Source organism: Triturus cristatus, chromosome 7 (assembly GCF_964204655.1).
Source record: "Triturus cristatus chromosome 7, aTriCri1.1, whole genome shotgun sequence".
In the NCBI taxonomy this organism is placed as follows: Eukaryota; Metazoa; Chordata; class Amphibia; order Caudata; family Salamandridae; genus Triturus; species Triturus cristatus.
Genome location: NC_140590.1, coordinates 1413279733 through 1413306859, shown reverse-complemented (window position 1 = coordinate 1413306859; position 27127 = coordinate 1413279733). Strand labels below are relative to the sequence as shown.

General features: G+C 40.7%; 1 protein-coding gene across 4 annotated transcripts in view; it reads right to left on the bottom strand.

The window, feature by feature from the left end:
- The window catches only part of NFATC2 (nuclear factor of activated T cells 2), a 312180-nt gene that overhangs the window by 12698 nt on the left and 272355 nt on the right, over positions 1-27127 (bottom strand). For 2 of the 4 annotated variants that reach the window (XM_085619140.1, XM_085619142.1), the window contains one exon: positions 9574-9659. The exons of the other annotated variants lie outside the window; for them this stretch is intronic. In XM_085619140.1, coding sequence (XP_085475266.1) covers positions 9616-9659 — 44 coding nt within the window. In that variant the 3' untranslated portion in view covers positions 9574-9615. The remainder of the gene's footprint in view (positions 1-9573; positions 9660-27127) is intronic. 4 annotated transcript variants of the gene reach the window in all.

Below are 27127 nucleotides of genomic sequence, written 5' to 3'. Positions count from 1 at the left end.
CTAACTTCGTCTGAAATCAAATTAGTGGCATTCCCGAATAAATCTCAACCCACCGTGGCTAGAGTAGAATTCTGGCCTTCCGTGATTCCTTCCATAATTGGAAAGAGAGTGACTCTTTACACATAAATGGATTAGATGTAGTAGGAGTCAATCAAAAAACATATACAACAGATCAAATAAAAGTTACAGAGATGAATGAGGGCAGGAAGCAACAACACAATCAAACAACCTTTGGTGCTAAGGACTCATAGCACGCCCCTGAAGAAAAACTAACCAAATTTACCGAAGATGGGGAGAGACGAATTTGGAATAACACCCCAACCAAATTAGAAATGTCATCAAAGGTCTTGAATCTCCAGTAACCTGAACAGTAATAGGCTCGGAGAGGTAAACAAACTCCCTTTCTAGCAGACTTCTGACTATTGAATAATATAATATGGTAGGAACTAATTCTGGAAAACTCCCCCGCAATAGTGTGTCTCCAAGAAACATGTTCTTTAAATACCTTTGACCAAAAAGATTATTTTGTATTTGAAATTGTGGCGGGGATAGTGTGAAGAGGACTTGCAATTCTATTAAGGGAAGAAATACATTGGGATCTTGAGGTGATCGATATGTCTAGCAACAATGCTTAATGCATCAAGATAAAGTACTGGAAGTACTGGAAAGAAAGACCCATCACTGCCCAAAATGTGCTTCTCTTTAACATCTACACCCCTCCAAGTTCTGAATATGACCTACTAATGGTGAGAATATTCGAGAAAATAGAAACCATAATAGAATCAAATGGGAATCTACAAGCATTCCTAACTGGGCAACTTTAACGGGAAAATCTCTAATGCACTTCAGAAAATATGCAGGATCAAAGAGGAAGACGAAGCACTAATATTCCCAACTACCATAAAAGCAGATAAGCACAGGAAAATACTTCTCGAATTAGTGAACAAAATCAATGGAGTGAAATTGAACAGAAGAGTAGAAGGTGTTGACCGAGCCGCATTCTTGCGAAACTGAACTTTTAATTCCTCTATTTTAGATTACATAATTTGAAGACATTATTTATTCGGAAAAACCCTATATTTAAATTCTCAATTCACTCTGGAAAGTGATCACGCAATTCTGTATCTGAAGACTGAAGTTTCACTGAAGCTTACCTCTCCATGGTCCTTAACGCAGGTGAATGGTAACTTTGTGTTAGACCAAAAAGAAGGGCAGATAATATGGATTACAAATATCATCAATAAAATGAACGCTGCAATAATCTCTTTGTTACTGTGCCAACATAATTGTCCTATTGACCTCAAAACAGCTATTGAAAATAGTCTTTCCTCAGTTGTGAGCACACTTCAAAAAATATCAGATTCTTGGGAAAAGGAAATCAATAGACCCAATAGAAAGGCATCAGATCAAGTAACAATCAACTTAAATAAATTAATTAAACTACAATTTCTGAATTATTCAGGGGACAGGCAGAAAGAAATCTCAAAATTACAAAAAGCCCTTAAACCGAAAAAATTAAAAAGTAGTCAAGAACTAAAGGATGAAAACAGGGTAGACCTCCAAGTAGCAGTCAAGCAAAAATACAGCAAGGCATTCTGGAGCATAATAGCTAAAGCAACAGGAACAAAAAAATCCTTAAAAGCCTCTCCTGTATCGTCACTCGATTGGGAATAATATGTTCTTGACCTATATAAAGTAAACAAGATCTCAGACAACTCTGGCAAATGCAACCACAAGAAGATTAAAAAGAACCAGGACATCTCAGCACCAAATGAACGACAAATTGCTCAATATATAAGGGATGCTACATCTTCTGCAGCAATGGGTCCCGACAAAATCCCGGTCAAAGTCCTTCAGACCAATCCAGAAGAATGGAAAACATTTCTAGCCCCCCATTTTCTTACTGTTACAAAACTGTTAAAATCCCTAATTCATGGCGAGGGAGCATTATGATACCACTCTCGCTTAATACCCAGTAATTACCATCAAATTGTTCTGTTTGACACAAGATCTTTGTGGATAATGTCTTGGACCAATTGAAAGACTGGGTCTTTTTGAGAGGGGTTATTCCCATAACTCAAGCCGGATTTCGTCCAAAACACTCTGTAACAGATAACATTGCAACACTGCAGACAAATATTGACAAATATGTAATGCTGAAATCACAGGTCGTATACACGTTTGTAGATTTTACAACTGCTTTTGACAGATTAGATAGACCCATACTATTGAAGAAGTTAGAGAAGATATGAATACCTGAAAATCTTTTAAAGCTAGTCATCTCACTGCACTCAGTCACATGGTGTAGGGTGCAAATGGGGGGGATAAAGGTCTAATCCGAATGCCACACTGAATAGCTTAAAACCGGGCTGTCTTTTGGCACCTCTTCTATTTTGCCTCTTTATAAGTGACCACCCTGATTGTTTTTTTAAAAAAAATACAAAACTTTCCTCCAAAAATAGCATCTAGTAATGTGCTTATTTTAATGCATGCCGATGATCTTGTTATATTTGATCTTACACCAATTGGCCTACAATGAAACTTAAATGCATTTTTTTAGCTAGAAATGTTTTTTAAAAGCAAGTATTCTTAAAACAAAGGTAGTACCTTTCAGAGGGAAAACATTTTACTCATTTTGACTGGACACTTGGTGAACAGCCGATAGAGGTAGCTAAAGAATATTCCACTCATTTTCAATAAAGCGGATGCTCATATTGGTGCGCTAAAGCAATTATAATCTTCTGTTGGTCACAGACATTTTTATTCCCTAATAGACGTCAGCCGTATGAAAATAACCCCTATTTTATCTTATGCTCTCGAATATATTCCAATTAACAAATGGCAAGCTACAAATACCAGAGAAGGGAACCTGCTTCTTTAAATGATAAAGGTTAATCAAGCGGTTCCAGTCCAAGAATTGTGCCTCGAGTTGCCCACAGTTTGCTCCTTCACTAGAGCCACAGCAAACATAATAAGATGGGTGTATAATTTATGACACGTCGAAGAAGGATCCTTAAGGAGCTTGCAAAAATTTGAGACATTTAAAAACGAGTCGATGCAATGTAGTTTTAACAAGAATCTCAACATAGCGTTAGATCTTTCTCACTGCATGATAAAATTTTTATTACAGTTTTTATTACAATAAATAGACTACACAGACACTATAGAATATAAGACTCAGTAAGGATATTTGTGATATGCATTAGTACACAGGGTACAACACTGTATTATCCTAATGCGGTTGGGTATTTTACCACTAAAATCTTTTACAAAAAACTTAAATAATTCCAACAATATTACAAGCTTATGTGATCTTTGCAATGGATGTTTGCAAGATATATCTCATGTACTATTTACCAAGCAAATATAACCTTGGTAGAGGCCAGATGTTGCTTTTGAAAACCTATGAGTCTTATATATAATATAACTACTGTACAAGGCGTAATAACACTTTGTAGATCTCCACCCAATGAATTTGTCTGCTATAATTTGTTTACATTTTAAAAATGTTTTTCAAAAATATTTTAAAGAAGATACATTGTGATTGGTTTGATAAGGTACATTTTTAAAGTTCTTTCATCTCTTTTGTTGACCTCAGTAGAGGTCTAAATCAAATAAAAATCTATCTATCTATCTATCTATCTATCTATCTATCTATCTATCTATCTATCTATCTATCTATCTATCTATCTATCTATATATCTATCTATCAAAACTAAAGAAGAGTTGCAATGCTTGAAGAGATCTTCCTCAATCTCAAAATAGCCCAAGCATGACTCATTTCTGTCACTATTGCCCAAATGATTTGCCTTCTTTGTGCATTTTTTTGTCTTCAAATTCGAATATATATATATTTTCATAAAAAAGTTAAAAACAATATTTGTATATTTTCTGTTCTGCTTCTTTTGACAGCAAAATGTCCGCATTAATTGACTACTTAAGGGAAATTCTGATAAGTCAAGGTGTTATACAGGTCTTCTAAAATAAACCAGCTATGCATGAACTTTTTAAACAAAAAAGTGCATTATGCAATGTTGCAATCTTAAGCAGGTGGAGTATTTTTTGCCTTATGGTAGGAGGTGAGGAAAGGTAGAAAATCTTTGCTCTGCCAAATTAATATCGTTATTCTAAAAAGTTCAGAAACTTCAACCAATGTTAATAAAAAAAATAAAAAAAAGAAGTAGGAAAATCCCGCACAAATAGTGTATGCTAAGCAGAATAAGAGCAGACTGAATGGTTTATTGAGACGAGTCCTGTAACAAGTTGCCCGAGATGCATTTGAGTAAAACATAACATCACAAACTTCGTGTGATGAAAACAATCGCTCGGTTCTGCAAGCAGATTAAAACCTGTGACAACTTCTGTTGTAAAACATTCATATCCTGAGAGTTTTTAATTAGCTAGTTTGCATTATTGGCCTTTATTTGTGTTTACCTGCAAAGGTAGGACCATCAACAATATCAGTGCAAGTAAATGTTCACACTAAGTGGAATGATAGTTTTCCTGAGGGTCTTTGGGCAATCTTTACTGATTTTGGTTCGCCAAATACCTTTTGCTGGTGCTAACTTACGCTTGTACATACATGATCCTACATTGTTGAACCACTTATTATCATAGAGTCTTTACCATATTTACTTTTCCTCTGAGAAAGAAAAGAGGCCTGAGAAAACCATCCACTCTACTGTGTAATTAAGGGCTTGTAATTTAATATTAAAACTGCGGGCAACCTGCTTGTTTACTTTCTGCAGACTGCATTGTCATGTCTGAAACAGGTTTGTCCTCGGGCAATGCACTCTACAGCTTCCCAAGAATAATTGAACAGCCCTGGGGACTGTTTCTAATTTTAGATTTCACTACCTGATTCTCCTCACACAGAGTACGCCCATGTTGGCAAACAGTTATAAGTCGCATTTTATAAAAATAGCAGATACCAGTTTTTCTTGTACAGTTAGATTTCAAAAGTATGGTACAGACAGACACTGTTTGCCTTTTCTTCTTCAAACAAAAAAAGTCCCAAGGATGAAAAGAGCATATAAATAAGTTTCAATAAATGAATATGAAAATCGAAACTAATTTAGAAGTTTGTGACATTGAGAATGTCTGCATTACCAAAGATACACTAATCATATCTGCAAATGTGTTTTGTCAAATTAAGTTAGCTCCTTTGATTTAAGCCCACAGCTCTAAAAAATACCAGTTTGGTGAAAACTTTGCACATGTATAATTTACAATGTGCATTGAAAACAGGCAGTAAAAATGTAGTACACATGGATAATGTCGCTATAGATTGTGTTAGTTTTTTTGAGTGTTCTAAGCCATGTTGGTTTCAGCCTTTCCTGAATCAAAAATCGTTCCTATCTTGAAGCAGATATGAGGAACTTCATGTGGTCACTGTAGTTTTTGCCTGGGGAGTATGGTTCTCATTCTACAGAGTGTAACATGCAGGATGTTCTGTATCAATGAAATATATTCAAGTATATCCCATAAGTAGGAATACTTCTTACAAGGGAAATTATGGGATTTTCGAAGAGATGAATGCATCTTAAAAGCTAGTCTTGCAAAGACACTATATTCAATAACAGGCACATTTTCAGTTGGGGATGTTTTGTAGGTTTATGGTATTCAAGTACACACACAAGGTTGCAGCATGACCAAACTAATAAGAATGGGTTCTGTGCCATCTAGTCAAAAGTGGGCTCATGAAGGTAGAAACTTGCATGTGTAAACAGAATGACAGACCTTACTCAGCGTCTTTCTTCCTCTGGCGTTTTACTTCCTACCACCCTCAAAGTAAAGAAAGTCAACCCTCCACTGCACACCATTCTTTCTAATTCTGATTGTGTTTGTTAACTCTGAGGCAAGTTCACTACAAGAGAAATTCCAATCACACCGTGGTTTCTGTTCCTCAAAACGATGACCCCCACACACTGAATTCTCAACCCACATCACATTAGGGTGTTCCAGATGTTCATACCTTACACAAAAATGCACACAGTCAATAAACCACATGTTTGTCAATCAATAACAACATGCAGGTACATGAATGAAAGGGCATGCATAGAAAGTTGTATACTACAAAGGTATAAAACTCAGTGACCGCATGCAATGATTACAATGAATTCTGCTCTGGCCATAAGTGAAGTCTTAGTACACCTGTGAAACTCACTTCTGAGTGGCAGCATGCAGAATTTGGATGCCCTAAACTGACGCATATTTTAAATGTTTCTCAGTTTCTATGCACAAAGTTGTTTCTGAGTGGAAGCCACTTCTAGCATATGTCAGAGCTGAGAAGAGCCGGAAATATCATCAGGTTGCCCTAGATGTAATCATCAAGGAGGAGACTGGCTCCATATGTGCTTCTCTTGCCCTAAACTAACTGACTATTGGACTAGGGTCTTTCAGTCGATTAGCAGACAACTTAAACAGAACATAGATCCCAATCCTACAGTTATCTTATTCGGGATCCCGAATCAAACTTTAACAATGCGACAAAAACAATTTATTTTTAATGCTTCTCCAATAGCTCGATCTTTAATTTTACAAAATTGGAAATCATCGGATTCACCAAAATTTGCTCAATAGGAGCTATCCAGAAATGTATACAAAAATGGGGGGCAGACTAGAATTGAATATTTTATAGACACTACAATAAAAGCATAAGGTGAAGAAATGGACACAGATAGCGGGCAAAACCTATAACTTTGCCCTATATATGTTGACAGGCTGAAGAATTTATTTGTACACTACTTTTTTTCATATTCCAATCATGAATTGTTGTTATGGGTCTGTGATTAATTGACTGGATAAATAATGCTTTAAAAAAAAAAAAAGAGCGGAGCTCACCCCTCTACCTCCCTTGGAGACACAGAGAGGGCAGCTCCACCAATGCAAAAACCCTTTGTTTTCTGTGTTTTGGTAGTCCTGGGGAAGTCCTGTGAGTGGGGATGTCACTCAGTGCTTGTGGCTCTAGGCAGAATCCTCTCATAACCAGGCCTCTCACGATCAATATTTACTGTGTTTTGCCCAGCAACACACCACCTATGATTTAATCGAGTAGGATCCTACCCTACTGAGTGCTGTACAAGCCTCTGCAGGCGAAAGTGGCATGTTGACCTACTGGGCTACACCTACACACAACGAATTTGAATACATTACATTACACTACTATGATGTACATTTGTGGCTGTTTTGCTGTGCTCATATGTTATATCACAGGTGACGTCCCATGGCGTTTCGCGACAAGTGGTCATACTTAATAGAGGAGCGCGCAATTTTCATTTCATTCCACATTTTCAAAATAATTAAAAAATCATGAAAGTGGTTGTTCTAAAAAATATATATTTTATATCCCCAGCCCCCTCCAGGACACCATCATGCAAGGCAGCATCTTGGGGCTGTTCATGAGCAAACTAAACACAACAATAAACTAGGGTGCATGAACTTTTATCAAACTTTCCTATGCTAGTAACATATTGATTAACAATTGAGGGCTTTTATAATTTACACTATTTAGACCTTTTCATCCCTAGGTCCTGGTCTCAATCTTGTTGTGTTACACTCCTGGCATGAGCATGAGCATGAGGGAGGCTAGGGCCATAGAGAAGATGGCTTTTATAGTTGCCCTAAATGATTTATAGCTACAAAGATTGAGAAGAGGAATGGGGAACAGCCTGGTTATCTTTTTAGTATTAATCTAGATTTGTAATGGAGTGAGCACCTGTGGCCAAGAGTGATCTGGTAGGAGATTAAGTAACATTGACTACAAACTAAGCAAATGTTGAATGAATGCTTCCCATGCTTCTCTTAGCAGGATTATGTAAAAACAATTGTTGCCAATGAAAGGCTATTAATAATGCATATATTAGCTGAAATCCCTCACTGTCCCACAATAATTTGCGATATCATTCTATTCGTTCAACCAAAGGTGAGCCAAGGTCACTATATTATAAAATATATTGCAACACTGTTAGTATTGTGGTATATTGGAAAATAGACCTCATCACATGTGATATCCTGTCCACTGTACAGAACTGGGACAAAGAAAGAGTGAACAGTCAAATAGCTTAATAAGGAATACCGCTGTGGTTACTGTGGATTATTATACTCAGTGAGGAGCATTTCAGAGGTATTCATATGGAGTAATTGCTCAACAGAATTTACGTGTAAAAAACCCAGTAGGCCCAATAATTATCATTCCAATTCTAAAGGAAAAGCAGTTGTGTGTCAAAATATTGGGGTCAATAATAGTTCTCCATACATATATCCCCTCCAAATTATTGCCTACAACCATATTGTCAAGGTAAGCATCAATAGGGAAGTACAGAATTACTATTCTAAATCCACAACTCATTTCTGTGATGATGTGTTGATAGTTGATATTGTGGCATGTCTGTATGTGCACGTCGAATACAATTCTTGGATATCATGGTAGAACTGCGGGAGGAAAACTAGGAGTGAGCCAATGGCACCAAGAATTTGTCTTCAAGCACCTGCTTGCTGCAGAAACTAAACCACAGGAATGAGGTGAGACTGTTTTAAGATTTATTTTACCCAGCGGCCATGTTTTCTTTTACCCCAAAGAGGGTCGTATGAGGAACTACAGAGTTGTTTCCACCTTGAGAATTATAATCTGTTCTAGGGATATTTGTGGGGGCAGGGCTGAAAGTACACCAGTTGGTAATTGTTTTTATAATTTTGTCGTTTAATTATTTAGAAGCTTTTACATGGAATCACCAGAGGTTCGGGTAGAAGGGTGTGTCAGTTACGCAGTCATCCAAAGAAAGTCAGTGTCATTTTATCTTAGAAGGAGAGTTTGATTACCACTGTTTTTACTGTCAACAGTCTCTGTACAGCATTCTAGACCATTTATGTTTGGATTGGAGTTGTAGTTATGTTTGAGATTGATGGATCATGTGTTAGAGGAGTTGGAACAAATATTGTATAAGTGCTGATCCATTCTTGGGCATTAAATGTAATAGCGGACTTTTAGGTAAACAGATATTTGAGTTTGGGATTTAACCCCTTGGCTGCGGCAGGAATTCCGCCGCAGCGCTGGGGGGGGTTTGGGGGCACTACGGTGGTGCCGTGCTCATGACGGAACCACGCCGTCATGAGTCACGGGTGAGCTGTGCTCATGACGGCGTGGTTCCATCATGACTCCGCCCACAGGCGTGGGAATTAGCGCCGCATGGGCGGAGTGGCCGCCAACGGCCGCAGCATGACGGAACCACTCCGTCATGAGCACACGGTACCCGTGGCTCATGACAGAGTGGTTCCGTCATGAGCAGGGAAGGGGTTAAAGTGAAGCGCTACCTTCATTGGGAGCCTGGATTAAGTGTGGTACATCAGAGCATTAGCAATGTCTATGATTTCACACAATTCATTTTAATATCTCCTTGTACAAGGTGGGCATTCCCAAATGTTTGATACAAGTCTATAATTGCAGGTGAAGCAAACTAGAAATGAAATGGGACAAACATTTAAATGACTTCAGCCAAATAAAGAGATAGAGTTAAAAAAAAGCTAGCAGTCAGGAAACACAGCGCTGGAGAAAAGTCAGAAAATGGGATTTACCTTTTACTGTCATTGCTGGCACATGATCACAGTCAGTCTTTTTCATATTATGTTTTGTATCCAGCTAAGATGTGTGTCTATCAGCTCTGAAAAAGATTTGCAAAACCATTTTAAAGAAAAAATGTAACTTTTGACCGCATTTTCTATGGCCAAATGTTACTATCAATGTAAGATTTCTTGCATTATATATGCATCAGCATTTCTACCTAATTGTTAACTAAGCACAAATTCAATCTTTGGCCTTTGGCATGCATGTTCAGCCTTGTATTTTATTGACTGCTAATACTGATAATAGCGTACTAGTTAAGATTTAATGATATGAGATGCAAAAAAAGTCTGAGACACATGTTCACCTATGTTTTGTCAGAGAAGGAACTCCTTGAATTTGTAACTACTTACAATACATTGTCCTAACAAGAATAGTGGTTTACCTTTTTTCTTTCCATTTAAAACTGACTGACATATTCAACCAAAATATCATGATGCAAGCAGAGTTGGACTGGGACAGGAAATAACCCGGGCAACAAAATAAAACTTACCCCCATTAACGAATCAGATAGCTAAAAAAGTGGCCCTCATTTGTAAAAGTGCTTTGCAAGGTATGGGAGACTGCATGAACGTGTGTTAGCTGCTCACATTGTTTGTGATAATATGATGGATCTCAACAGTAAAGAACAGCCCACCAGACCACACAAGAGGCCCACAAACATCCACAAAACCATCCCAAACATTGATCGGTTAGATCCCTATGAACCCTAAATCAAAATTTGACATTAGGACAATGGATGCCAGTGTGTGGCGGCAAGCCACTGCGGTAAACCTGAATGTGTTATGTTAATTAATATGATGCACTAATGTATGACACCATGCTATGCAACATAAGTGGTTGTTTAGTGTACTGTAGTAATTATTTTTGTTCACACGAGTGTTAAGGTACCAGCTTATATGGTAATAAAGAAACATATTTTTGTACATCTACCTGGAGGTGACCTTTTTACACTGCTGATCGACACTCATTTAAGTGGAACACCGGACACCACACCAGAGAGCTTTGAGATCAGACTGTAGTGTCCTATGCTGGTCAGTATGGAGATTAAGCCATCTGGTATGGAATTAGTTGCATCACGGTGTCCGCTATGCAACTTTGCACTTAAGCTCTGGCTCTAGCTTTGTGGTGATGGAAGTGACTGGTCTGGATGAAGAAGAGCCCGCTGCCAGTAATGTTCTAGATTAGCCCAGTGTGTTTGATAAAAATCCTCGTGAAAGGAGGGTCCGTTCGATAAGCATCCTGCAACTGGCAGAACAATACCTCCCGGGGATGGCCAAGCAAGCAGTGTGCTGGAAGGAATCAGCGTGTGATGATGCAGCCGGAATGGAGTACCCAAGAAGCCTGTTTGAGGGCATGCAGATCACTGGGGACTTTAGGAAACTGCTAGGTATGAAACCGGATGCAGATGATCATACAAATGCTTCTGCTGCTGGAGGATACACAGGCTGCTGAAAGCTGGAAAACCCCTCCTGGTGAGGGCTTGAAGAAACCTGCTTGTTGTGATGCTGCTGGCATGGTTCAGAACAATCATTCTAGAGTTACAGGGGACTTAATGGGACCCAGAAGGGGCCAAATGATACAGGAATAACTCATACTACTTCCACAGCAAGATCACCAACATCTACAACAAGTTCAACATCCAACCCACCACATCAACCCCGACGCGCTCAACCAACCAGCAAAACACCAACCAAATCATCACCACCCGGTCACCGCTTACTGCCCTAACTAACTCATCCATTTTGTTTTCCATCTACTCCGGGGCATCCACTGACCCCTTCCCCACCACCTCTACAACCTTGCAACTAACCGAATCAGCACACAACTCACCAGTATCCACAGCACCTCCATCTCCACAGCAACTTTCCAAGACAGATGGAAACACACAGATGTCAGAACCCTCCTAAATAAAGCCTTCGCTGACCCCAACGATATAAAAACTTATCATCTGAGCTCTCTGCTCCCATACCCTACCTGGTTCTTGAGAGATCCATCAACAAAACCATCTACTGGATGTCTCCCAATCAGGATTTCATGCCAACCACAGCACTGAGACTGCGCTGATTGCCACCACAGATGACATCAGAACACTGCTCGACCATGGAGAAATGGTGGCCCTGATCCTTGTCGACCTCTCCGAGGTAGTCAACACAGTCTCCCACAACACCCTCATCAACAGACTCTACAACATAAGCATACGCCAAGATTCCCTCAAGTGCATCACCTCCTTCCTCATAGGATGCACACAGAGCATCTGACTGCCTCCCTTCATCTCCACACCCAAAGACACCATATGTGGCGGTCCACAAAGATCATCCCTCAGCCCCACACTGTTTAATATCCACATGACCCCCCTCGCAGATGTCGTCAGTTCCCATGGACTCAACCTAATCTTCTATGCAGACAACATCCAATGGATCCTCTCCCGCCAGCAGCAAAACCAACTTCTGTAGCGCTGTGACCAACGTAGCCAAATGAATGTGAGACAACTGCCTCCAATTCAACCCTGACAAAACTGAAGTACTGAAGTTTAGGAAGAACACTTCTGTCTGGAACCAAAACTGGTGGCCTGCAGAACTCGGACCCACATCGACCAACCATGCACACAACCTCTGCATCATCCTCAACAGCCAACTGAACACGAAATGACAAGGTAATGCACTCGCCTCCTCCTGCTTCCACACACTTCGCATGCTCCACAGAATCTTCAGATGGATTCCAACCAACACCAGAAAGACCCCCGTCACCAGCCATCTTGACTATGGCAATGCGCTCTATGCCAGCATCTCCATCCAGCTCCTCAGAAGACTCCAGACTATGCAGAACGTTGCAGCCAGACTAATCCTGGACCTACTTAAATGAACCCACATCACCCCCCACCTGAGAGACATCCATTGGCTGCCCATCCAGAAAAAATATCAGTTCAAGATCCTCATGCACGCCTACAAAACCCTCCATGCCTTAGGACCTGCCTACTTCAACCATTGACTGATCTTCCACCAACATACAAGACACCTACACTCCTCTTCACTTGCCCTCACACATCACTTGCCCTCACACACACACCCGGCTGCACCTGCAGCAGCCGCCACTCGTTCTCCGACATTGAAGCCAAGACCTGGAATGACCTCCCCCTCCAGCTCCGTACGGCCCCATTACTGGCAGACTGCGGAAAGAGACTCACGACACAGACACAGCGCTCTGATACCCCTAGGAGTGGCAGAGCTGCGCTTTACAAATTTGGAATGATTGATTGATTGTGTTGTTGTGGAGAGACTCTGGATTCGGCCTTGACAAACAGAACAGTAGATCATCTGCACCCATTGATTATCCTCACATCAGTGTGGGACAGTGCTATTGTATTAGGTACAAAATTGTATCATGTCAAGTATTACAGCCATTGGCATTATCAAGGGAGACGATTGGTTCTCAACCTACTCTAACAAGTATTGGTTTGTTAAAGTGTTATTCAGAGTTTGCTCCCACCCACTACAGTATGGTACAATGGGCCAGCACACTCCCTCCTTTGAATCTCTTGTTCTGTGAGTGATGGCATTTTGCTTGATCACATTTGCCCAGTTACCTGAGAATGAATGCACCTCATGGTTGTAGTGCCTGGGCGGGTGGGTCACTCGTTTAGTTGTTTTTGCCATTGTTTGCATAGTCCATGTTTTTGAAAAGCAAAAAAATGTACGCTTGCAAGGCCACGCCAATTGGCTTTGCAAATGCTTTTTATGGTTCATGTGCTTGAATAGAAGTGGTTGTGTAGTTAGTTTAAACTTGACAAACTTTAATACCTGGTTCTCCAACTACAGTCACTCTCAATTTAACTTGTCAGGATTATATTTTGCTCGACAGTCTGCCATGTGCATTTTTACTGACAAACATGAACAGTAACAAAATATACCGCAACGAAATTTTAGTTGGTTTTATCAGTGGAAACACTTCAAATGCGTATGACGTGTCTCCTTGTAGAGCATTCTAACATATATACTCTGCAGAAACCGTGAGCACTTTTCACTTTTCTAATTTGAGCTCTTTACAAACACAGTCACACCACCTTGCAAATCAGTAATTGGTCACACATGGCCGCTCAGTTAGTGTTCAGTTTATCAGATTAGTTTGTTCCCACAATTGTTCGGCACAGTTCAAAGTGCTTATTGTGAGCAGAGTGTTTGTGTCAGTGGAAGTTGGTCCCTGAGAACCGGCCTTTCTCACACAGTAGTACAACTGTAATCATTAGTGCATTAAGATAACCACAACTCAGTTGAGGGTGAAGAAATATCCCCTTGCTATGCACATGCCTAAATCCCTGCTACTTGAATGCCTGCATCAGATCTCGCAAGTTTCCCATGTAAATGCATGAGTGACTCATCCACACCAGGCTTTTGCTTTGCATTCTGGGAGCGCTAGTTCCATTAATCCCACTATATCACCAGGACTACAAGCCCCGAGATGCACAGCAATGACATTAATTGGGTGAGCTAGCATCTGGCCACCCTAGCTATGGTATAACTAATGCTTCCACAACCTGCAATAATCAGAAAAAAATTGGTTAAGAAAATGTTGGAAATGTGAAAACACCTTATTTTGGTAGGGAATGAAGGAAAGTCTAAGGAATTAACAAAGCTAGGAATCGCTGCAAAGTTTCTCAGGCCCATGCATCACTAGTTATTCCTGTCTTTTGTTTTTGTCTTACAATTCTGGGACTTCTAGTCATTGGTTTTAGACTGGGTTAAGACTACAAGTTCCAAAATTCTTAGAAAAAACACAACTGGTCGGACTAGTTATCCAAGGACCAGGGAAACTTGGCAGCTATGGAAAAGTAATACAAAATATGTTTAAAATCTAAAAAACAGAACATCCCAGGAAAATAACTTGATTTTTAAACAAGGAGCAATTGATGTGGTGCTGTTTAATATGCTGTGAGTTTCACTTTCTCCAATCAGGCAATCATTCAGTTAACAATCAACCCAGTGAAGGGTTAAATCACACTAGTCCTGCACTCGTCCACAAAAAATAATAAGAGTGATGATGAGCTAAACAGTGGTGCAAAGCACCAGAGATGAGACCCCTCTACATCTCTATATAGGAAAATAAATTTCCAAACAAATTACCCAAGAGTGGTTCAGCATACAGCTATACAGTCACTTATATGTGTCACACCTATTCTTTAGGTATGGATCATACAGGTAAGAGCAGTAGGTCAACTTCATTTCAGACAACAAATGTAGGAGTTGCTCCGTCTTCCAAAATTTCTTTTATTCTGTATTCATTATTTTTTCTTTAAAATCACAGCATGACATTGGTAGCCAATGCGTTTTGTCCACCTTGGACTTTTTCAGGGCTCAGCACACGAGAGGTCTTCTCATGAGTGCTTCGTATTGTGTCTTGTGACAGAAAATTATAATATCCATATATATGGAGTGCGGTAGCTCCAGCGAGTCACAGCATGGCGACTGGTTCTGTCTAAAGAACCAGACGCCATGCTGTGACTCGCTGGAGCAACGAAGCACACATGAGAAGACCTCTTGTGTGTTGAGACCTGAAGAAGTCTAAGACTAATACCCAAGGGTGTCTAGACGCTAGCTCAAGGAGAGAATCGCAGAGCTAACCTGAAATGTTAAAGATTAAAAAGCCAGATTTTTAATGCCTTCCTAAAAGTCAGCAGTTGGGTTTCCTTTTTAAGTTCTTGTGGGATGGAGTTCCAGAGTCTGGCGATTCCCACCACAAAACCTCTGCCACCTCATCCAGCTTTTTTTTATTTGGGCACGACAAGGCCCACTAATCCATATGGCAACATGCACAAGACACAAATGCTGTCAAATGACTAAAGGGATGCCAAATAGGCAAGAATGGGAATCGGTGATTGAACAGTAGCCATGCATCTTTTTTTAAAGGCCAGGTTACTGCCTACTGCCGTACAAATATACCTGAGGAATGATCAAAGAAGTGGAAGAGGAATCAAAACTTGACAATCAGAGCAGAAACATGACATTTTTTAAAAGGTTCGGATTTTATCCACCCCTGCTAGGATGAATGAGGCCCAAATTATGAGCATGGGTTCATGCCCCAAGCTCCTCTCTCACTCTCTAAAGGTCCTGTACGCGAAAACGTACAGCCCTAATGGGGTCAGTGCTCAGACCCTAGGCAGACATTCATCCTGAACATGATAGATGAGATTAGTTGATTGATCCCTTGACAACACAAGGACACGTTGGTCCAGCCAGTATTATCCTTCTGTCTTCACCATTCCAATAGATGACATAAGAAGGCATGCTCCTACCTTTTTTTAATTTTCTCCCAAACAGTTTTCACTTTCACCACTAGTACCGACTGACATTTCAGGGCAAAAAAAAGGCAATTTGGTGAAATTAACCTTACCCTGCATTCACTGTGTAAGCAACATGAGGAGTAAGCCACTCCCACATTTTCAAATGTCCTCAAGGTCAGCAAGGGCACAAACACTAGTTCTCTCAAAGACAAGTTCTCTTAGTGCTTCTAAGGAATGTGTGAGGGGGTGGCCAGGGCAGGGAGGTGCAGCACTACTACGGCTGGTCAGATCCTGCAGTACTGTGGGCTTAATTTAATCACATTACATCACTTTTACATAACATAATGGTTACAGATTTCATGTATTTAACTCTAGATAAACAGGTAAGTTCATGAACAGATAAGCTCATGAACAATTCCAAAGTCTGGAGTTGTGGACTTATTGGTCCTGTTTGATTGTGAAGGTGTTTCTTTCCCTTTGGACGGAAACTATGTTTGACTCTATTGAGTGCCTTCTCCAAGGAAAAAAAAAATTGAGACTTCACACTGCAGCCTACAGAAAGTAAATAAGATGGTTGGTCGCAGACAGGGCTTAAAAGTAAATTCAATACATTTTAATATTGTAGCACCAAAGATGAGTCTCCTGTGGCTTCATCGTCTAAATGGCAGATGAGAAGAGGGGTTGCTGTAGATCTTAACACAAAACGTAGACTCAAAGAAAGTCTTCCCCTACTTCCTCTACTTCCACCACGGACACCGCCCACTTTACCCACTTGCACTCTCTACTGTTTGCATTGATACCTCCCAAATTCTTCAATGTTCCCACTACCCCTCCGGCAAATAGTTTGTTGGTGAAACAATGGTGTGAGATGTGATGCTTTAATTCTTATCTTTGAGTGTTGAATGTTAAATTGCTAACTCACACAGTTTAACACCTTACATGTCCCAAAAATGTTTTCTGAAATGGTACAAACATGTTTAGGTCAAGTAAACGCTGCAAAAATCTACAAAGTTAGATCAGTGATGGCTGGTGAGTAATTGGGTGTGATACCTAAATACTCTATATACTCTAAAAGTCTAGCATGCATGTCAATGGAACAACAGTCTACCTAAGTCTTGGTTTACACACAAACTCCAAATGCGGCCATTGTGACTTGGGCTTCTGATACAGTGCTCCACACTATAGGAAGAAAAGATTGCTTGTGTTGTATAGATTAACAAATGAATATGCTAACTCACTAGCTGGTGATATATCAGTGACAGTGGTGTTTTTTAGTATTATTATTATTATTATTATTATTAATCTTATAAGGCGCATAGCTACCAAGAAGGTTTCCCAGTTTATTAGTGGTCTGTAACATCTCACTTAGTATGAATAGTGTCCTACTGCTCCCAGAGAAGTCACTATGCATTTGAACTGCACACTACTTCACAAACATGATGATCAAAGGAGTGTTTGATGAGCACTGCATGTCCGAAGAAAATAATCGCCTGATTGACTGGTATAGGAATATACATATAATTTCATGAAATATTTAACTAAGGTAGCAGTGAGGAAAGTGTTACAGATACTGCTATTCCACCAGAGCTTGATAGATAAGTGAACAATAATTTATGTAAGCTGTTCAAATGCACTGCCCAGGAATGTTGGTTTTCCTTGAGATCTTTCTTTCATGTTTGACTGTGTTGGTTCTAGTGACCTGCCAAGTGCTAAACTTAACATACTTTATCAGCATACTGTGATAAGACTGGACTCATTTCAATGAATTATATGCCACTTACCTTAAGAGTCTACAAGATAGTCAGCACATTTTTAAACTCGTGTATTTACGAGAGTGGGTGTGGTGAAAAAGAATACTTTTCCATTTTTGTTCACAAATGAAATTCTGCTAACTGATACAGCAAACTCCACCGAAGAGAATCTTACCAATCTTGGCATGAAAGTAGAACATTCCTACGAAAGTGTGCATTTTGTGGTTTGGTGAAAATCTATTCAGTAGATTTTCAGAAATGCTCATCACAAAAAGGTGCGAGAATGCATTTTGTTTGCAGAAAAATGTTTTTGTGGCTAGGTTATGGTTTCCGCTGTAAAGGTGTTTTTTGAATCCTTTGAACATTGGTGCAGTTTGACAAATTGGCACAAAACATGTTAGGCATTCAGCATGTTTAGATTACTCTTAACATGGCAAGTTTCATGCAGCTCCACCAAGAAAAGGGCAAAGTTACAGAAGGGAACAACAACTTTAAATATGCTAATTACTTGCAATCTGCATGAAATCAAGCTGAGAGCCTGCTGCACAGAGCCTCAGTACCAGGTTGTGCAGGGCATAGAAAAGAGGCTGGCTAAAGTCCAGTCCCTGCTCACAGAGCCCAGTGGACACCACCAAAGGCCATGTACAGTGGAGATGTGGGTTGGTGCAGGACCTGGCTGCAGGCCAGATAGTGCACTGTGAGTCACTTGCTCATAGATATGCATTTTGGGCCTGATGTTAACAGAAGCTCGTTCATATCCTTGCCCTATGCGGCCTTCTGCGTCCAGCCAAAGCCCATGCACTGTGGACCTGTTGCTGTGAGCCAAGTCTGGCTTCAAGAGCTCTCAATAGACAGCCAAAAGTCATGCAAAGTAGACACTGTTGTGGAAGGGATGGAGGAGGCCTGACCATAAACCTTGTGCCCAGAGCACCCCGAGCACTGCAGAAGGTCATAGGAAGATGTCCCAGTGTAGTGGGACTACTCACTGGGCCTGGCTGCAGGTTATGTCCCTCACCAACAGTCCACTCCTCACACCCAAAGCCAATGAACAGCAGACCCGGTAGTGCAGCTTGTGGGGGTAGTCACTGGTCGAAAGCCAATGAACAGCAGACCCGGTAGTGCAGCTCCTTGGGGGTAGTCACTGGTCGAAAGCCAATGAAGAGCAGACCCGGTAGTGCAGCTTGTGGGGGTAGTCACTGGTCGAAAGCCAATGAACAGCAGACCCGGTAGTGCAGCTTGTGGGGGTAGTCACTGGTCGAAAGCCAATGAACAGCAGACCCGGTAGTGCAGCTTGTGGGGGTAGTCACTGGTCAAAAGCCAATGAACAGCAGACCCAGTAGTGCAGCTTGTGGGGGTAGTCACTGGTCGAAAGCCAATGAACAGCAGACCCGGTAGTGCAGCTCCTTGGGGCAGTCACTGGTCGAAAGCCAGGCCCTATGCCCGAATCCTGCTGCAATAGGCTGAAGGCTGTGTACAGTGCATTGTAGCAATATGGAAACTGGATGCACATGCCATAAAACTCTTAACAATTCACTGGAAAAAAATGAAATCTTAGATGGGGTTACCTTGCCTCATCGAACATTAATGTAACAATCAGAGAACAAATACTGAAAAAAATATTGTTAAAATGAAGTTATTGTTCAGAAGTAAAACCTAAAAACTATTATTCCATAGCTTGTACTTCCTGCAGTTAACAATCCAGAATCTGGCATATAACATATGTATGGGGTCTAACCCAAGTAACAATACTTGATGAGGCCTGGCCCACTCCGCTCAGTGTATAGACACATGAGGCCGATTGGAAAAGATGTTGAACATTTTTTAAATGGCTATTTGCTGATAAGGGATTTGTAAATCTATACCCGATTTGGAACTTATGTATGCAACTGTATTTCATTTATATTACCTCTCTGGTGTGTACCGGTTTTTCTAAACCCTGTGACCAGAGTCTCTAGGGTTCAGAGAATGTACATGCACACTGCTTGGAGACTACACAATTTCAAATATAGAGATTCTCTTTTTGTATAAAAGAATGTTGTATCAAAGGTCTTTCTCCCACCCATGTCCCATGCGAAAATTTGAATTTTTGTCACACTTTCCCTTACTTCATGATCTATTTGCTTCAGGTACATTCATGTATACCTTTACATTTAGAAGTGAGATAAGTGTGGCACAGAAATGACATTGCAAAAAGCGTAACAACATCTCTGTATGCAAACCTTGCTTTGAGAATCACCTGTAACTTGGAGTTTCAACATTTTTGTATATGTAAGACTGACTTGAAAATGGGAAAAGTTTGAGATCTGACCTAACAGCTGTTCAATCAATGGGGCATACTTACAAAGAGTTAATGCCACCAGAGCATCCCTTTTTTTAACGTTCTGGTGGCGTTATCTCCTTCGCCTTATTGACAAGGAGGCGTTAATGCCGCATTGTAAATAAAGTCCTTATTCATGCATCAATTAGCATGAAAGGGGCGTGCAATGGGTGTTGCAGTGGGCATTCCGCTGCAACACCCATTGCTTTTTGACACTGCTCCATATTTACAAGGTATGGGGCAGCGCCCAAAATATCACCAGGGAATCCCTGGTTTTAAGCAGGCTATACGAGGAGAAATGCATTATTTCTCTTCATATTTTGCTCTTTCCACATGTGCTGCATTCGGCAGCAGACATACAAAGAGCAATTCGCCTGTAAAGATTGTTTATGTGCAGGAAGGTTGCCCATACTGCACATAAACAAGTGCCCCTGCAGCACAGGCACCCCAGCAAAATGGCGCTAGGGTGCCTGCACTGGTACCAGGCAGCTTTGTTAGTGCCAGCGCTAGGGGTAGTGCAGGGGTGCACCGCATTCTTATGTAAAATGAACCTAAGTTACTGAAGCATAGTGACAGAAATGAGAATTGACACTGAGTACTGCGATGGACTAAAATATCAGACATTTCAGAATTTTAAAGTAATTTTTTGTCTCCTAAGCAAAAGAAAAAGAATTATAAGCCAATATGAAAAGTAAACTACATTAACCCCAAGACTCTGCAATAACAGAATTTAAAATCTTTCGGCACAGATTTATGTTTTTTCATGCAATGCAATGCAGGAAGTCTCCATGCTGAACTTCTCTTTGGGAAGGGCAGGGATGGACCATATCTATCAAGATTTGGTGCATTCCTGTCCTCTCATTGCTCTGGTGCTCTCATTAAAGCCTAGCACTAAAGCAGGCACCCTTGGGCCATGGTGCAAGGGAGCCTGAGTAAAGGCAGGATTGTTTTTGGGCAGAAAGGGACACCTTCCTGCACAAAATCAAACCTTAGGGCACTTTCCTCTTCCTACGTGTACAGAAGAATGCAGCACACTTAGAAAGAGGAAACTGCGAGGAGAAAAAATATTTATCCTCGTTGCACCTCTACCGGGAAGGCATACAATTCTAATACATTCCCAGGTCCACCAGTGTTGGTAAATCTGGAAATGCTTCAGAATACATGGGTGTGTACATGGGAGCACCCATGCTCCACCCATGAAAAGCCTTTTAAGTGCAGTGTAAAGCAAGGCAGCAATTTACCTTTACTCGCAGGGCCACACAGGGTGCCTCTGCATGGCATAGTAAATCTCATTCTAGGTTTTGCGTTGCCTTGCGTGTATGACTGACTGAAAACCTTGATAAATCTGGGCCTCAAATTCAACATCCAAGTTGCCCTATAGGAGAGATGTTCCTAAATCTTAAGCCAGGAATACCTTTAGCTTACTTCTGCAATTCAGTAGTAAGTCAGGTGCACTACAAGAGTAAGTACCAGCAAAATGTTTGTGAATCAAGCCATGATGTTTAGAAAACTAGTACCTACCCTGCTACTCTGACTGAATCTCAATGTTTTCAACTACAGGATCTATTATTATGCATTACATTACCTATTGGTGCCCAGCCATGCAGTGGCCTGTGGCGGCGAATGCACTGTGTAAATCTCTGAATGGAAGGGTAAATAAATAAATACATGTCTCGGATCATTTCTGGTAGAAGACCACATTGCGGCCTCCTCAAGAAAATTATACAAAAATATGACATTCGATTTTGATATAAGAGGGATAAGATACAATGATCTTGCAAGGGACCAAGGATTTCCATGAGTAAATAAGAGGCATAAGTCCTAGTGGCGCATGGAACATCAAGGAGACTTGCAATGTTCTTGAAAATGTAAAGATACATATTGTTTAACTACTTATACATTAAAGTACCTTTTTTCCAGTTCCAAACCAACATTCCCTATTAGAAACTAATTTTTGAGCTTTGTGTCTCCAAGCAAATTGAGTTTTGGTTGTGTCTGTGTTTGAATAGTTAGATTGTGTAGCCCTACTCCTTCCCTCCTAAAGCATCTTCTGAGATTGCCAGTTTTATTTTCTGTTATTTTGGCTCCCTTACTCCAAAAGGTCCTTTATTTTCAATGTAGTCAACACTGATAAACTATTAACAATATGACCTTATCTACCTCTTCTGCTATCACAGATGTGTCTGATTTTCAGATTAAAAGTCACATTATTTGCCACATTCGGCTGCTTCAGGGCACTTGATATAGATGGGCCTTGGGGAGTTGTGTGGAGCAGAGCTAGATATTGAATGTCTGCATGAAAAGAAATGTCTATGAATGAGTTCTGAACTATACAAGTTGTTTTATTACAACTTCTTAACTATACAAGTTTTTTAATCAGAGAAGTCGAGAAAATCAGCGTCTTATATTAGTGCAACCCTAGTGTGTTCACACTCCACTGCTAAAGTGCTTAGAATTAGGCATGGAGTGTGTACATTTATAATTTCTATTAAACATTCTTTCAGTGTGGACAGGGAAAATCTTTCTATGGGATGATGCTACTTGGGGCCTGGAGTGCATGAAGATTTTTTTTAATTCCCGTCCCTAAATAGTGATTGTCCAAATGTTTGTGTGTCTCTGTAATCGCGTGTGTACATAGGCACAGGAGTACACATTGCCACAGACTGTGACCCAAACTCTATAACATGACAAACAATTTTGAAAATCAAAATTAATAGTGATAGTTTTGAGAAAACTCTACAAATTGTAAGTTTTTTGGGGAATTCTAGTGATTAAATTCTAATGTAAGAAGTTTGCCTAAATAGAGCTCTTAATTAACTGCTTTCTCACTGACGCTTGCAGACTTCTGTGTTTTAAAGGCACATACAGCACGTGACAAATATTTGTGTGATTCTGGGCAATATCACTTGTCTCTGTGTGCCTTAATATGTAAATGTGCATTCTATTATAATACATGCTACTATATTGTAGCTACATCCCTGCCTAGCAAAGCAGCTGACCATATGTTTGGACGTGTCATCCTACAGTTTTTGGCTCATATTACCATCACTGCCTCCCAGTGAGGTGACCTCTCTCTCTTGGATTTCCACAGAGAGGCAGAAGGATACTATGGCTTCAAGCAGCAAGGCGTAAACAAAGGAGCTAGAATAAAATCCACAGGAGGGTTTGTAGATATCTATGTATTTTGGCCACATATAGCCGGTAGTTGTCAGAGGGTTGTAGCGATCCTGGTAGCCCATTCGCTAGTGACTGTATCATCCCCACAGGGCATTTTCTGGGCATAAATATGTCACCCCTAGCACCCTAAACCTCAGATCATGACGGAACTGGAGAAAGGACCAAAGAAGGACTGCCCTGCTGACTCCTGGACCTGGCAAGAGAGGCTGCACCAACTGCTGGACTGCACCTGCCGCAGCTTGGGCTAGCAAAGAGGACAGTGCCTGTGTCTCTAGGGTCATGAAAAGCAGACTCCGTTTCCCATCCTTTTAAAAGGGTGGTAAATTGAGTATTACAAATAAGAAACTAGCACCCTCTGTTGTTTGCAGGTTATAGAAATCATAGGAGAGTGGTAGGAATAACTCTGTAAGAAATACAATTTAAGTTACACCAAATTGGATGGTTTTTGTAATATTAATAGGTACTTCCCTTTTAACAGCTTTTCTTATAACTTACCAGTGCTTAATTTGAGCCAGTGGTTGCTGCTGCGGGCCATCTGCACTCATTTTTGAGGACTGCCACAAAGTGAGAAAGGAACCAGCAAGAGTGAGACAAAGGGGCAGGGAGTGTCTGGTTAAACTAAGACTATGAAGCTTTGGTATAGGGTGCACCAACATTCAATTAAACCAGCCGCTGAATTTGAGCAGAGCTTTGGGCACCTGAAATCATTCTTTTACAAATTAAGCACTGTAACTTACATCATGAAAGAATGACTTCGGGAAACATCCATGAGCTGGGCCATAGATACAAAAATCAATTAAAGCTGATTCACAAAAAAGCGGGAAAGTACGGACATAGATTTACGCCTCCACCTGAACATACTTTTCATGCTTTTTCAAATTCCCAACCATTCCCTGCATTATTACGAGAAAGCTGTACCAGGCACACGTTTCCCAGCATACTTCTGAGAAGGTCAGGTGACCTTTCCAGTAGAATCCTAGTCTCACTGTATGGTGTTCTCCAGAGCAGAGATCTATAAACACAATTTTATCACTTTGGCTCAAGCAATATGTATCACTCGTACAGTCCGAAAGGACTGAACATCCCTCAGGCAGGTTACAAGTGGACAATCTGAGCCTTACTCCTTTAAGACATACAATATCTACTGCAGGGTGCCACATGTTTAATCCTCTCACTAGTTCAGTTTTACATGTATATGGCCCCCATGCCCAATTACTCCACAAATTAGAGGTACACTTTTACATGAAGGCTGATGATAATCAGCTTATCTTTAACCAATCTAGTGGGCACAAGTCTCCCAATCAAAAGACAAGGCCTTCACCATAAATGTTAGTTCAGAAAAATAATTCCTTCTTGCCATCACTAGAAGCAGCAAAACACACAAAATGATGGATGGAATGTTGCACATTGGCAAAACATTCACCCCCAGTCACGGATCTGGGTTAATCCATCGTTATTTCGCTTACCACGCCACCCCAGTTCTGACATGGCCATATGCAAATCAGTCTTGACCCTGTGCCTCATGGGAACAGTCCACTCTAATCAAGCAATCCTGGCTGAAGAGGAGTGAAACCCCGAAACCGGTCCTAGGATGCTTGTTTCCGGTCCAGGGAGGACCTGGCTTGGCAGTTCGGGCTGGACTGTTCCCATGAGGCACAGGGTCAAGACTGATTTGCATATGGCCATGTCTAAACTGGGGTGGCATGGTGACCAAAAGAATGATGGATTTAACCCAGATCTCTTGACTGGGGGTGAATGTTTTGATTCGTTCTGCATTCCGTCCATCAATTGTGTGTCTTTTGATCACTAGAAGCAGAGCAGTGACTTATGGAGACTGTGTTTCTCCTACAATAACGGGCATACTGTCAAACTCTCTCCCTTTGAGTTTCTGGGCAGAAATAAACCTATTCACTTTTAGAGAAGTGCTGAAAATGTGGCTCTTTAATAAGTAAGACATCTTCTGCACTATTACCCAGTGACTTTTAGTTTTTAAGGTTGCACTGAGAAGCATCTGCACACAAATGCTTTGCAAATAAATTAAAACATAACTGACTTCCAACTAACAGCGTAAGTCCTAGTTAATTCTAGAGTTAATTCAAGGAATGCCACTCTTGTACCAGCCCTAAGTCCACAATCTCCCCTCTCAGTGCCATCTTTCATTCAGAAGTTGTACTCATGTCTGCAGCTAGAACATTTGAACATGTCATCCCTGTCTTGTTACAATGAAACAGGTCTTAAATTGGAATAACTTTCAGTATCTATGATTCTATGGGGCATATTATCAAGAACGGCGTTAAAATTATCGCCGCTATAGCAGCAGGAAACTGCGGCTAAAGCGTCGATAATGGATAATATGCCCTTGAGAATTCCAATAGAAGCCCATGTTCTGGTGTGAACCTGGGCTTCTATTGGAATTCTCAAGGGCATATTATCAAGACCATTATCGCCGCTCTAGCGGCAGTTTTCTGCCGCCAAAGCGGCGATAATTTCAACACCGTTCTTGGTAATATGCCCCTATATGTCTTTAAGGGCACTAGTACCAGGGGGTCCTGAATTAGCTAAATGAAGAATATTGCTTTCACATAAGCTTTGAGTGAACCGATAAAGATTTAAAATTGTGACCTTCATTGTAATGCAAAGATCTTTGAAAGATACATTAGTGAACAAAGCTACCTTACCAGAAGATTCAGAAAACAGAGCAATTGAGGCCATTGATGCAATCAGATGTCCTCATGTCACGTGGCCAGGATAGGCCTGGTAAGAAACACCACCATTTACAAGTTTCTTAAGATGCCTTCTCTTTTACACACAATTACTTTTGACATACATTTGTGTGTGTGACAATGCAGGATAACATACTCTGAACTGGCATTGCTTACATTTCTACTTCGTGGGCATGCTATCATGACACCTTGAACATTCGGTACAAGTGATAAAGTTCCCTGTGCAAATGTCATTATTGTTACTGTCCTGTCAGCGACAAAGCTTTCAAACTAGAATAAACAATTGCGGCCTGACAGGGGTTGCGACATGCGCACATGGGTGCTGGTTATTATATGTACAGAACCACTTCCTTTTTTAAGGGAGAGGAGACTCAGCTGACACTGCAAGGTCCCTGCATGTCCCTTGTTTTACCAACAAAGGATGGCCAGTTGTACACCATGATGGACAGCCTGATGACACTTACCCACAGGGAATGGGGAGTTAGTCCACCGTGCAGGGATTTAGCAGATCACCCACCTTAGGCAAGATTAGGTTTGGGAGTGCTAGGCAGGAGTACACTATACACTGTACTTATATGCTTGCATATATTCACTGTTATAGCACAATTGTGGTATTGCTTATACTTTTCACTGCTCTCATAATACTATTGTGTTTCTTTCTACTGATTATCGCAGAACACGTTTTTTAGACAAGAATCTCAGTGCTTCAATAAATATTGAATTATGAGTAATTTTTGTGTTCTTCTTTGGGTATGAATGAGAGTCCAAACTAAAGGTTTCTAGTGTTATATTTCCAAATTAGGTCCATGTATCGAAACAGCATATTTCTTACATTGTCCTCACAAATAACTTTTTCAGCTGAGACCTTTTGCACATATTTGCGTGCACGACAATTTTGGATTAGTTTCCCTGAAACTAAACTTGTTTACACATCTAGCTGTGCACAACATTATCACAATGCCCTGAACATCATGTACATGGTCTCGTTTCGCACTATGTACAAATGTCATCTCTATCTTCTTCCACGGGGCGACAGAGCTATCTACATATCCATAACATCACTAATCTATACGCACATCGCAAGGCTGTTTTCTATTATAAAAGATGAGCATCCCAATGGATTAGCAGTGGAGGCAGTTCCACTGACAATGAGGGTCCTTGCATGCTGAGAAATCCCCACACAGCGGTCTGACATCTCGTGAGGGATGTCCCGTTTATGACAAAGATGGGGTTCTTCATTCTATCCCATCAGTTAATGGGGTT